Source organism: Lepidochelys olivacea (assembly GCF_965140295.1).
Source record: "Lepidochelys olivacea isolate rLepOli2 genome assembly, chromosome: 22".
NCBI classification, from domain to species: domain Eukaryota; kingdom Metazoa; phylum Chordata; order Testudines; family Cheloniidae; genus Lepidochelys; species Lepidochelys olivacea.
In genome coordinates, this window is record NC_140432.1 from 9,617,214 (window position 1) to 9,630,920 (window position 13,707).

At 52.3% G+C, this 13,707-nt stretch overlaps 1 protein-coding gene across 1 annotated transcript in view; it reads left to right on the top strand.

The window, feature by feature from the left end:
* Positions 1-768: 768 nt before the first annotated feature.
* Positions 769-13,707, top strand: part of ADAMTS15 (ADAM metallopeptidase with thrombospondin type 1 motif 15) — a 30,589-nt gene continuing 17,650 nt past the window's right edge. The window contains exon 1 of the mRNA XM_084611955.1: positions 769-2,108. Coding sequence (XP_084468081.1) covers positions 1,143-2,108 — 966 coding nt within the window. The 5' untranslated portion in view covers positions 769-1,142. The remainder of the gene's footprint in view (positions 2,109-13,707) is intronic.

The following is a 13,707-nucleotide window of genomic DNA, read 5'->3' on the forward strand; positions in this document are numbered from 1 at the left end:
TTTTGTGGCAAAAATTCCAACCAGTTGCAACTGTGATTCTACTAGTCAATATTTCTTCCTTGGGACATTCTTGGGGTGACACTGTTATATGCTGTGTCCTTGTGAGGAAAGCTAGCCCACTGATTTCAGTAGGACCACTGGCAGCTGAAGGCATTATTCAGCAAATGCAGGGGAGGCAAGATCAGGCTCTGGCCCTGAGGGGCAGAACTCCGTGTAACACTAATTTTAAAACAAATCTCCAAACTGCCAGGGCAATGGCAGAAAGGTTTCTTGTTTTAAAGAACCTTTTTTGCAACCGGTGGTCAGCAGTGAAGATTAATAGCTTCTCAGCAGGATAAAGCCAGCACTAATTAGGAGAAGGGAGACACAATGCAGCCTTATGCAGCCTGTTTTGGACTATCTAGTGCATTTCCTAGCGAGTCCTCTTACATAACATGCCCTTGGCACTTCTTCTTGAGCTGTCAACACTTTGGGAGGGTCAGAACACTAAGATCTCGTCTCAAAGCAGCCACAAACAAACACAATAATAAAGAAGGACAACAGACACAGGGAAGCCAGGACTTTAATCAAAAACAACCCCCCCAAAACAAATACCCCCCCCCCCAAAACATCAAAGCTGCCAAAACAACCCCAAAGTGGAACAAAGTGCAAACCAGCTGCAGGGGAGGAGAAGGGGAGCAAAGACCAAGAATAACACCAGCGCACCAGCAACTCCTTGCAGTTTTGTAACGAGCTGCTCTGGCTCTTTAAAAACTTGCAGCCCTGTGCAGTGATGATAGTATTTGGAGAGCTACAAGTGGCTGAGGGCAGGTCCAATAAGCGCCCTCAGCACCTCCCCCCCAAGAACTCTGGTTACAAATCCTCGCTCTTTTGCCCATGACAGAAATGTATATAAACCCCCGGAAAAGCAGATGCACTTGAAAAGACAGGTACGGGGGGCGCGGGCTGGCTGGCCCCCTCCACGGGCGCTGGAGTTGGCGAGGCTGGTGCTGACAAGAGCGCGCTCCTGGGGGTTCCCGACAGCTGGATTTACCGGTGCGAGCGGGCTTGGGGGCAGGTTGTGATTGCTTCTTTCCCCCTCGCACGCCTGGATCAGGCTGCTGCTCTGAAACTGACCACCCCTTTCGGCAGCGCCCGGGATCATGCTGCGGCTGCTGGGCATCTTTGGGCTGTGCCTAGCTGTCCTGCCCTCGCTCGGCTCCCCCCTGGAGAGCGAGATCGTGACCCCGCTCCGCTTAGACCCGGACATCAACGGCCGGCACTATTTCAAAAGGGGCCCGGAGGAGCCCAGCCCCCAGGGGGTGATTTTCCAGATCTCCGCTTTCCAGGAGGATTTCTACTTGAACCTGACTCCGGACGCGCAGTTCATTGCGCCCGCCTTCGCCATCCACTACCTGGGCGCATCCCCCAGCGCGGCCAGGGAGCGCCCCGACCTCAGGCACTGCTTCTACTCCGGGGATGTCAACTCCGACCGGGAATCCTTCGCCGCCCTCAGCCTCTGCGGGGGACTCCGGGGGGCTTTCGGGTACCGGGGGGCTGAATATCTCATCAGCCCGCTCCGGCAGGACGGCGGGGACGGGGCGCGGAGGAACAGCCAGGGCGAGCACCTCTTGCAGCGCAGGGGCGCGCCCATCCAAGCCGGAGACCCCACCTCCAGGTGCGGCGTGGGCTCCAGCTTGAACCCGGCCATCCTGCAAGCGCTGGAGAAATACAAAGGCTCCCAGGCGCCGCGGAAGAAGCAGCTGAACGAGACCAGGCTGCCCAGGAAGAGCGGCCGCTCCAAGCGCTTCGTCTCGGTCCCCCGCTACGTGGAGACGCTGGTGGTGGCCGACGAGTCCATGGTGAAGTTCCACGGGGCGGACTTGCAGCACTATCTGCTCACCCTCCTGGCCACGGCGGCCAGGCTGTACAAGCACCCCAGCATCCTCAACCCCATCAGCCTGGCGGTGGTCAAGTTCCTGGTGATCGGCCAAGACGACAAGGGGCCCAAGGTCACCGGGAACGCGGCGCTCACCCTGCGGAACTTCTGCGCCTGGCAGAAGAAGTGGAACAAAGTGAGCGACAAGCACCCCGAGTACTGGGACACCGCCATCCTCTTCACCAAGCAGGTGGGTCTGGGGCCGGGAGGGCAGGGGGGGGGGGAGCAGCGGGCCAGGCTTTCCTTCCCTGGCCCTGGCTGGGACAAGGCCCGTGGCACGGCACCCTGCCTGCCCTGCCGCCCCTTGCCCCCTCCTGCCAAAGCTCGGTCCGCTCCGGTTTGCCGATTGCGCAAAGCAAGCCCCCTTCCCGTGTAAACCCGGCGCGGGCGTGATTTTGCAAGGCCACTTAACTTACTGTACTTCTTTTCTGGTCGCTCGGGCCGATACGGCCCCGTCTCCCTCAGCTCCAGCCTCCCAGAAAGCGCCGAGCGATAGGCACCCCCAGCGTGGCTTGAGCAGGGAATCTGCGGGGGGCGGGGGGGCCCCTGGCCAACAGGAGGCGCTCCGGGGATGAAGAGTCAGGCAGCGAGCTCAGGCTCTTCCCCCTGAGCGGCGCGTGTGGGTCTGGGTCATGAGCTTGGTGCGCGGTTCCCGAGGCCGGGGGACTCTGCTGGGGAGCAGCCCTCCTCCCAGCCAGCCAGTTACAGAGTTCTTCAAGGGCCCGAACTCGGGCTGGGAGAGCAAAGATGGTGGTGAGGGCAGAGGGTCGACTCAGAGCTACAGGGCAAGGCCAGGGCTTCTGCTGGATGCATGGCATGCCTTCCCAGCGGCAGCCCAGAAAAATCTCTTTGCAACCTGCTTGAGTCCATCTGAGGACAGCCTCAGAAGCGGAGCAAGCATCCGGCCCTGGTTTCCGAGCCTTCCTCCTCAGCTGGGAGTAAATGGAAAGCTGAGCCCTGGAGCTGCACATTGCACCTGCCAAAGAGAGCCTCTCCCAGCTTCACACTTCCTCTGACTCATTCGCTTGAAGAGCCCCAGGAGAGCCTGGAACTCTCTCTCCTCTACTGGTCCTGAGTGAATGGAGTGCTGATGAAAGGTGTCAGATCCCTGCAGGCTGGAGTCCTCTCTCTGTCCACAGAACAAGTACTCGGTACTGGCAGCTGTGGGCTGGAGGGAGACCCTCTGAGGCTCCGCTGAGAGATGGAAGCATTCCACTTGATGCGTTTCAAGCTCTTTCTCTTTGCCTCATTCAGTCCTTGGACTCAGCTGATGCTGCCTGCAAAGGTGCCAATGTCCATGCTGTTTGGGATGATTATTTTGCCGCATGGTGAACTGTGCAATGGGAACAAGACTCAGAGCAGCAGCTCACTTTGCATGGGCCCCAAAACAGCCAATAGATGGGAAGGAGTGACTTTCAGTCACTGCCCACTTGGACTGGATGCAAACAGATGACATGCTTGAAACTTCCTTGGAGAAACTCTGCCACACTCAGACAGCCTTTGGGCTCCTGACTGCCCTCGGTCCCTGGGAGGAATCCCACTTCTCCGCATGGGAAATGCTTGCACACATCAAGCTTCGTATTTGCCCCTTAAAATACTCAGAATACTTCACCCCAACTCATTAAAGCACTCTGGGCTCTGCATTCCCCTTTCCATGGCTGCTATTTGCTGATTCACATCACATTGCTTGAAGCTTTCTCCTTTCTGCTGCAGTGATGAGTGCTATTGACAGACTTAACTAATCACCTCCAACTACCTACCTAGGCCTTCAGTGACTCCAGACCGACATAGGCTAGACTGTACTCTTAGCTACCCCTCTGCAGTCCTTACACAGTGTGTAAACCAGGACAGAATCTGGCTCAGTGGACCAAATCCTCATCTTGTTGTTGAAAGCAATGGGAACTTTGCCACTGTCTTCAGTGGGACCAGGATTTAGGGCAGTGACTATGATACTGTGTGGCTATAGCCATTAAAGGGGTGAGATGTTACTTGCTGAATTTGGAAATCACCCATGGAAGGTGTCACGCAGAAGAAAGAGGCTAGTCAGCAAGAGAGGAAGTGTCTACGAATACACAATATCATGGCAATCAGCTAGGGTGGGTTGGATGATAGGGAAAAAGCACATAGAATAGTGACAGTGATTCTTCAGTTCTCTTTTCTCTACCTCCCTCCCACCCTGTTCTCTTTATCCTGGGGGATCAGATCCCGGAGCAGATCAGTAAACCCCTTTGGAAGCTGTGGGGGCATTTCCGTAACTTGTGTCCTAGTAAGGCACTCATGGAAGGAAAGGATATTGATGACCACAAGACTTAATGATCAAGAGGATATGAGCATCACTGACCTGTGACACCAACTAGTGACCTCTGATCTACCCTGGAATGGTGGCAACACAACCACTGAATTTCAGCAGTGGAAATTCATCTCTTCAGATCAAGTCCTTTAGATGGACATGAATCTCTTTAAATGGGAACGAATACAGACGGCCTGATCCAAAGCTTGCTGACATCAACCACTTCAATTGGGCTTTGCATCAGGCCCTGTCTGGTTTACGATTGTTGCAAGGACTGGCAGCATGTTGACCCTGTCCCTAATGGGCCAGATTCACCATGGCATAAACCTGCTGAAGTCACTGGAGTTACACCAGGGATGAGTTTGGCCTTAAACATGCGTGTGCTGCCACACTGGCTGCATTTTTGACGCATGACAAAACCGTCCATTCCTGAAACCCCAATGCAAGCTCAGCGCAAGGGCACGTGATCAACGGAGACATCTGCCTTCCCTGAACTTGTCCATCTGTAGTCTCCTGGTACCCAAGAGTTTATCTCCCTGCCAAAAGGCTGTTACATAAACCCTTAACTTTTATTTAGTCTAAAGGCCAATTGATAGGCAGTTTCCAGTTGTAGTCAGCAAGTCGCTGATAGATGGAGTTGTCCTTTCTCAATCTGGCATCAGGAGCTCCCGCACAGCCTTGTTTTCTATGATGTCAGTTGCTCTGGATTGCGGATATGTCCTTGGTGAACTCATTTTGTGCATCTGGCCAATTCAGGTCTGCCAAGCAAGTGGGAGCAAGAGATCTCGTTCTTCCCACGTTAGCTGGTGCTTGAACAAGGGGCCATTGGAGCATACGGCATTAAGCTGCACAGCTGCCCCTTTGTGACTGCACCTAGGGAATGGAGATTGGTTCAGCAAGCGGCGTCCAGTAACTTGGCTGCATTGACAACCATCTGGAGACTGATGCTCTGCAGCTTTGTCCGGATTGACATCAGCCAACGATGACCATGGAGGTTCTTAAAATGTCTACTGCCCGGTCGCTAAATGGACGGCTTTGCCAAACAGCTGTTCTCTTTACTGCTGTGCACCAGAGGCGGGAGAGGGTATAGAATTCCATTATCCATGAACTCAAGGGTGGGGAGCTTAGAAAACATGCAGCTGACAATGAAAAGCTCAAGTACCTTTGAGTCAGGCTGACCCAGTTGTGTGTCTGTGGAGGGAGGAAGTTCCATCCTCAAAGTGCTTGACACAACTGCCGCAAGGTTCCCTGCAGCCAACTTGCAAAGCATCTGGAAAGACATGGATTAGGAATCACTGGGGAGGCGGCCACGCCTGGTAGGAGAAATCCAATGGGACAGCAGCACAGTGGTTGCATAATCCTGAGTTTTTCTAGTGGGGATAAGGAGAAAGATGAGTATCATGTGGGATTATGGAGCCCATGGGAGATGGGACCACAGTTGCTGTGCTTGGCTGGTGAGAGGCAACGGCTCGGGCCCCACGTGGAGATGGTGGCATCTCTGTAGAGCCTGCCAAACTGTGGCAACGACAGCTTGTGTAGGCTATTCTCCAACAGCCACACAATGGAGGGGGATGAAAGAGGGTGGGCTAGGAAAGTCTAGGAAGAGACGGAGAAGAAATACGTCTGTTTCATCTTCCACAAACGCAGCTGGGCAGGGTCAGAGAATGGTCTAGCTGTTAGAGCAGGGAAGGATAGGTTCTCTTGCCTTGCTCTGCCATTGACTCTGTGTCACCCCGGATGAGTTACTTCATCTCTCTGTGCGTCAGTTTCCCTATTTGTGAAGTGGCTGGGAAATACAGGGTTATGGTGAGGCTCTGGGCCTTGGGATGAGAGGGCTGTTGGAGCAAAGTATTATCACCTTGTAAAGGACCAGTGGGCAGAGCCAGACCAGGAGAGCTGTGTCTGGATCAGGCAGGGAGCTGGCGTGACAGACAAGGCCTTAGTTTACTGTAAAATCCCATTCTTGGACCAGTATTAGTATCATTTTCAGCATAGCCAAGACGAAGTGAAGTAATGAGCATGACTTATCTGTGAACATTCTGCAAATCCCATTGGATGCAGCAGCTGTAACTGGGCTGTTTCCACCTTCCACCCTTTCCCACCATAGCCAGATCTCCGGGGATTTTAAATGGGTGACACTTGCATATGCAGTTAGCATTTTCCTGGCTTCCAGTGGGATGGGAAAGCTCTCCCTAATCCAGGTTCGGATGCTTTCAGCCCCCTCTCGAGTTTTGGTGGAGTCATGTTACATGGCTTGATGCTGGAATCTCTGGGGAAATTCTCTGGCCTGTGCTGTGCAGAAGATCCGATTAGCTGAGCCTAAAGAATCCATTAGCCTTAAAATCTCTGTGGATTCAGGTAGGAAAGGAGACTGTTTTAGGGCAGGCAGGAATCGTTTGTTTGCCTCTTGCTTTGGATTCTTCCTGCTCCCTCTTTCCAGCATGTAGTCTGCCTATCTAGGCGTCTATAATTTGCCATCCCTGTAGTACACAGCTCCTGCCTCTTCCCTGTAGTCCCAATAAGCATCTTCCCGCGCTTAGGAATACGCTTTGCCCAGCTGCACAGTTTGGGCTTGGTCCTCTCCTGTCTTGCCCCTGTGCAAGGCGGGTGCAAACCGCTGCTAGGCCAGGAGCCTCCACTTGCTTGCCCCAGTGGTGCAGTTTCACACCCACTCATTGCAGAAGTGTCAGTGCTGACAGAAGGCCGTGGAGGGTCAGGCTCTTTGCATGGCAAACTCGCACTCTCTTTTCTCTTTTGTTCTTCTCGTTTACTCCCCCTATTTCCTTCCCCTCCTCTTTTCCCCCACCTGTAACCCTGTCTCCTCCCAACTGCCCCTCTCTCTTTTCTCCCGCTCCCCTCCGGCTCTGTGTAGAGTCTTTCCCCGCGCAGAGGAGATGCTATCCCATTGTTACTCTGGGAGCCCCCAGACGCATTCCCAATCCCGTGTTTTGGAATCTCTTTCTCTGCTGACTCCTCTTTGCAGCTCCCCTCGCCCGGAGCCCCTACGCTGACCTTTCCGACCCAGGCTTGGGAGCTGGCTGGATCTCCAGCGTGGCTGGAGGAGGGGTTCTCCGGGGGGGGTGAGGGGCACGGCAGGTGGTTGTGGTGCTGCCATCTGGCATTTCAAAGGGGAATGGCACCGGGAGGGAGGCTGAGGTTCAGATTTGAACCCGGGCCCAGAGGTTAAAGGAGGGCCGGGTAAGAGCTGCTTGTTACTCTATCCCTGCAGTCAGCGGACAAGGTTCGCAGCAGTAAGTGGGTCAGTGTGTCAGAGTGCAGGTGTTCGGCAGGGAGCCAAGAGCCGCTCTCAGCCAGCAAGGAAACAGGAACTCTTAAAAGAGCAATGAGCAAGGAGACTCCAGCCTCTTCCCGCCGTGTCCCCACGGTGCCCTCCCCACTTTTAACCAAGACCATTTGCCCTCGGTGGCTCTGGCTGTGGCAGATACTCCATGTTCAAGCAGACTTACCCAAACTACAGCCCTGGGCTGCTTTGCTTCTCGGTTCCAGGGGGAGCAGATGAGCCAAGAACCGGGAATAAATGGTTGTTCTGTAAACACTATGCCATCTTCAGCTCAGCACACAGCACGGGCTCGTTCACAGAGTGCTGAGAAGGGGCCCAGCGTTTGGCTCTGTCTGGCCGGTTTGCGGCATCAGCCCGTACTTGTACAGATTCCGGGTGTAGAGCTCCACGCACTTTACAAAGTGAAGGTCAGTTTCAGTATCCCATTGTCCAGATGAGGAGGGTAAGCTGCAGAGAGGGGAAGTGAACTGGAAAGGGTCCCACAGCATATCTGTGTCTCCTGACTCCCAGTCTAGTGCCTCATCCATTGGATGCTGCTGCTTCAACCTTCACGAATGTGAATATTTCCCCTATATTTATCGAAGGCATTTATCTGGCCCCTGCTAGCATAGTACCTGAGCACCTCATAACCTCTAACAAATTTATCTTCGAACACTCCTATGCAGTAGGGAAGTGCTTTTATTCCTGTTTTTACAGATGGGGAAACCGAGTTACAGAACGGTTAAGTGACTCACAAGATGCTGGAGGCAGAGCAAGGACTTGAACCCAGGTCTCTGCTAGCATCGTAACCACTGGACCATCCTTCCAGGGGTGACGTTCAGAAGCAACACAATAATCCACAGATTCACACCTCCTTCAGTCTGTGAACACCAAGACCTGCAGCTCTCAATGCTCCCAGAAATGACGATGGGGCTTTCCCTCCCTCCCCCAACAGAAACCAGGTCCTGACACTTTGGATTTCAGAGGGTCTGGTTCTGAGCTCACTTACCTCCGTTCTATGCAGGTGTGGCTCTGTTGATTTCAGCAGGGTTACTCCTGATTTGCACCAGCATGAGTGAAAGCAGTCAGGCTCCATGGTCTTCATGTTGCTCACCGTTTCCCTTGGGCAAGATTTAAGAAAATGCAAAAGCAGAAAGAGTGAGATGGAAAGTTAAAGGGCATAAAATAGGAGCGAGATCACAGAGATCCGACTGGCTTGGCAACACACAATCCTACTTTATCTAAACCAGATTACATTAGACTAAGCTAAGTACCCTCTGTCCCTCGTGGGAAGCTGTGCCACAGACTAAAGCAGGTCACTTACCCTGTCTGGGCTCCAGTGTAAAGCGAGGCTCATGATACCAGGGGGTATGAAGATTATTTCCCTGGTGGTTTGTTAAAGTGCTTTGAGTCCATCAGCTGTGAACGTCCGAAGCACTGTATGAAGGGAAGTGCCCAGGTGCTCCTACGCATTGCCGTGATGCTCACCAGGCACATGGACAAGTCATGCTGCTGATCTTCCGGACCCAGGGACAGCTGCAAGGGCAGTGTAGAGCCAGTCTGTCTGAGGAGTCGAGATCGATGTCCATCCCTGGCGGGCAGGATACAGGGGCCTGGCCATCCTGGCAGAGGCATCAGCAAGACTCCCTCTGATGTCAGTGGTCAGGAGTTCATGCAATGGTGATGCTGCCCACACGTGACGGAGAGACTGTTGGCCTTAGGCCTATGGAATCCAACAGGGCCCCGTCGCCAGGAACTGACTCAGCACAGCACTGCAGGCCACTGCAACAGGTGGGGAGGAAACTGGCTAGGTTTCCTCATGCCTCGCTGCACATAGGCCCCCAGAACCTAGGGCTGCCCCTTGGAGATCAACAGAGACAGAGCGGTTAAGCCAGCTCTCCTGAATTCCTCAGCAGCCAACAGGCTATCTCGGTGATGGATTTGCTGAGTGCCCTCTTGTAACCTGCCTGTCAGAGAAAGAGAGATTTCCCTCAAGACATATGAGCTACAGCCCTCAGCAGTCAAGGGAAGAAAGCTCTAGGAGCCTCCTGCCTGGGCCAGGCCCTGGAGATAAGCGCCAGTTGCTCTCTGCCCAGTTGTGACTTTAAGCTTCAAAGATCAAATGAACCAGATCAGGCTTCCACTCCCCCAACTCTGTCCATGCACTTTCAGGGTCAAGACCTTCTGCCCCTCCTTCCTGAGACTCCCACTCAGCTCTGCCAATGCCCCTCAACCCTGATCTGCAGCAACCCATACTATTCCTTCTCTGGGTTCCCCATGGGCTCTGCCAGCTTCTCTCTCATATCCGAGTTGTGGTCCTCTCCTTGTTGCCGGCAGCGTCAAAGCGTGGGATGGCTTTGTGATGCTGATATATTCTCACCAGGGACCAGGGTGAGCCTAACACATTCATTTCACACCCAGACAAGTGCAGGTTTGTCCATCCAGTTCTTCAGTCGTGAGAGGCTTGCTTCTTTACTATGCAAAGGACAGCCCTTTCCCGACAGATTATTACCTTGATGTTTTCAAAGTATTTAATGAATTCTCAGCCACATGCTTTCTACTAAAGCCAGCGGGGCAGGGCCAGAACCCTCTGAAGTTGTTGACATTGGTACTTATCGAGGACGAACCTTGAATAAGCCCCCAACGGTTTAGGTTCTTATCGGAACTGCAGTTTGGAGATGACCTAAGCCTCTCTTGTGCGATTACACAGTATAAGAATGGCCCTACTGGGTCCGACCACTGGTCCAGCTAGCCCAGGATCCTGTCTTCCGACAGTGGCCAATGCCAGGTGCCCCAGAGGGAATGAACAGAACAGGGCAATTATTAAGTGATCCCTCCCCTGTTGTCCAGTCCCAGCATCTGGCAGTCAGCACGGGGCTGTGTCCCTGACCATCTTGGCTAATAGCCATTGATGGACCTGTCCTCCATGAACTTATCAAATTCTTTTTGCTGTTGGCCTGGAGAGGAATGCAGCACAAATCACTCTTATTTATTGTGTGATAGCACCCCAAAGGCCCACCTATTGTAGCTTGATCCCATCCATATTTAAGGTGGGAGAGATTCCCTGCCCCTTCCCACAGCCTGTCCTGCGAGCACATCCTCTCCTGGATTCCTGGGTCTCCCAGCTTGATCTCAGAAGATGATAAAAGGGTGAAAAATGATGCTCAGATCTTCACAAACAAATGAAATGTCAGCGTGTAAATTCCAGGGAGTTACTTCTCTTCCCAGACTCTCCCCTGTGGGTGCACTTCAAAGGAGAAGGCCGCACAGCCAGGGGCGAGTCCAGGGCTGCCTAGAAGGGAAAAACTGAGCGGAGCTGTCAAGTGGAATCCGATAGGAGAGTCCTGGAGTGAGGCCGGCACTGGGGATGGGTCATCCTCGGTAGGTCTCCTTAACCCCCTCTCTCCCTTGAGCTCTGGAAAAAGAGAATAGTGTGGGGAAAAGGAGAAAGGACACTTTGTGCTTACGCAACAATAATACTGTGTATTTTAACAGTGACTTATCTGACCGTATGATTTGTATTACAGTAGCACCTATTGGCCTCAACAGAGATCTAAGCCCCTTCGTGCTGGGCCCTCTGTAGACATATAGTGAGGTACAATCCGCTGGCCTTCCTTCGAAGAGCTCACCATTGAAATAATCAGAACAAAGGCTGGGAGAAAGGGAGTGTGGTTATCATTATTTAACAGATGAGAAACTGAGCTAGAAAAATGCTAAGTGACTTGCCCAAGGTTATCCAGAGAGTCTGCGGCAGAGCCAAGAATCGACCCTAGATCTTTCGCTCATGGAATGTGATGGTCCAAGCACCTACAGGGATTCTGGCCCCAATCCAGCCCCCTTTGCAGACAATAGCAAAACTCCCACAGATTTTAATGATACAGGAGCTGACCCTAATTAATGCATTCTCACTCCACGCTCCATACCAGGTGTGTAAGGGTCGCCAACTGCCTTTTACAGATGGGGAAATTGAGGCACTGAGAGGTTAAAGACCCAAACCTTCAAACTGGAGTACCAAAATCCATATTTTGGCATCCAGATAATTGGTCTGGTTTCACCAGAGGTGTTGAGCCCTGGCAGTTTCCATTGACCTTAGCAGGAGTTGTGGGTGTTCAGCACTTCTGAAAGAGGGGTTACACCTCTTGTAACCTGGCTCCTTTCACACCCACCCCTCCTCTGGAATTTAGATTGGATGCTCCTTGGGTCAGGGACTGTGCTTACCATGTCTCCTGTGAAATGTTGAGCATGCTTTAGGGGTGCTATAAGATAATCAACACTGTGTCTGACTTTAGGCACCTCAGGGTGAAGATTCTGGTTTAAGTGATTCATCAGTGGCAGAGGTGTGAGAAGAACCCAGGAGCCCTGACTCCAAGTGCCCTGCTTGGATTGCAGTTCTTTCAGACGGGAAATTTCCCTTCCCCCATGGCTGTGCATCCCCAATGTCTCTGTTATCTCTGTTATGTAGCAGACTATTAACGTGACTGCATGTGTTCTGGTTTAAGGGAATTCCAGCCCCTGATGTAGTTAGCCAATCTGGTTCTGTTCACCTGTGAGCTACAAAATAAGGAAGCAATTTATATCTGGCAATGGTACTGCTCAGCTGAAGTCTATATACCAGCCTCTGTCTCCATAAGCAACATCTGCTAGACACAGTCAATCCTGGCTCCTAACAACTCCAGCAGAGAGAATCTCTTATGGCATAGATGTGGCATAACCCCCTGCTTGGGGCTTCTGCCTTTGGTGGCTGTCACTATTGTCTTCTTCAGTGTGTCTGTGTGGTCACATGGGAACTAGGGGGAACAGCAGGGTCAGACCTAAACCTCCCAGCCTGGGAAAAGAGGGGAATGGGTTACAAGGAGAGCAGTTAGTTGCCTTCAGGGCTTCCAGCTGGGAGATAAAACTTACCTCTCTGGTGTCAACTGGGAGGCTGCAGATTTCCCCAGCTGCAAAGAACCTTTTGGCAGCACCTCATCCGAGCAGGAGAAGCTTCCTCTATGAAAAGCTGTTCTGGGTTTGACAGAGATACTCCCTTGTTTCTCTTTTTGGGGCTGGGGATCATCTCCCCACCTATCTGCTTCCTTAAGTCTATTTGCCTCAGGTGCTTAGAAAGCTCCCATCTCCTAGGGGTGTGACAGAAACAGGAATCAAACCCCACTCTCCCGAGCCCCAGCTGAGCATCTTAACCACTGGACCACCCTTCCTAGTAGTTGCAGTCTCACAACTGCATCCTTCATCTCCAGCATGGCTCCCCCAGCTGTTTCTGTGATTTCTTCCTCTGCCACTTCCATGCTTATTCCTTCTGAAAGGTTCTCCTTTGGTGTGGCACAGAGGCACAGCACCAGCTGGTGGTGAGAGCATGGGTATAGGTCCCAAGATACCTGGCTTCTATTTCCGGCGCTGTCACTGGTTTGCTGTTACTTCCGGCGCTGTCACTGGTTTGCTGTTACTTCCCTACTCTATGCCTCAGTCCCCACATCTGTAAAATGGGAAGAGTGATGCTTACCCTCTTGGAAATGTGCTCTGAGATCTTAGGATGAGTGGTGCAAAGTATGATTATCATTATAAGGGTTCAATCCATTGGTTAAAAAGGCAGCCATTTCCTGCAAGCTTCACAGAATGCCATCTCCTCCTTCACAGAATGAATCATGCCATTCACTGGCTAGTGTGAGTTATCTGTGTCTGGGAAGCACAGATAAACTGCAATGACCCGTGAGGGCTGAGAGCTGCAAATAGTTTGTTTAGGGTAGGGGAGTTTAAGCAAATGTTTGGGGAAACTGGTACACTGTTTGCATATGTGAGGGAGGAAGGCTGGTCTGGTGGTTAAGGTCCTAGCAAGGGAAGCAGAAGGCCTAATTTCAACTCCTGGCTATAGGACAGACTTCCTGTAGGACCTGGAGCAAATCACTTAATCTCTCCAGTCAAGATTTACTTATGACTTTGGATGTCTCAGTTCTTGTGGAACCAATCTGAGATACCCTAAAGGGACCTAATATTCAGAGAGCAGATGCTCAGTGCTTTCTGAAAAATCAGATCTTGTTTAAGGTGTCTTGAGCTGGGCACTCAGAATCACCAATCACTTTTGAAAATCTTGGTGTCTGTGTCAATTTCCCCAGCTGTCTCAGTCTCCCCATCCTTTGGCAGTCTGGAGCATTTAGTCTCTAAACTCTTATAGGCCGGAGCTATGTCTGCCTCTATGTTTGTACAGCTCCTAGCACTCTGGGG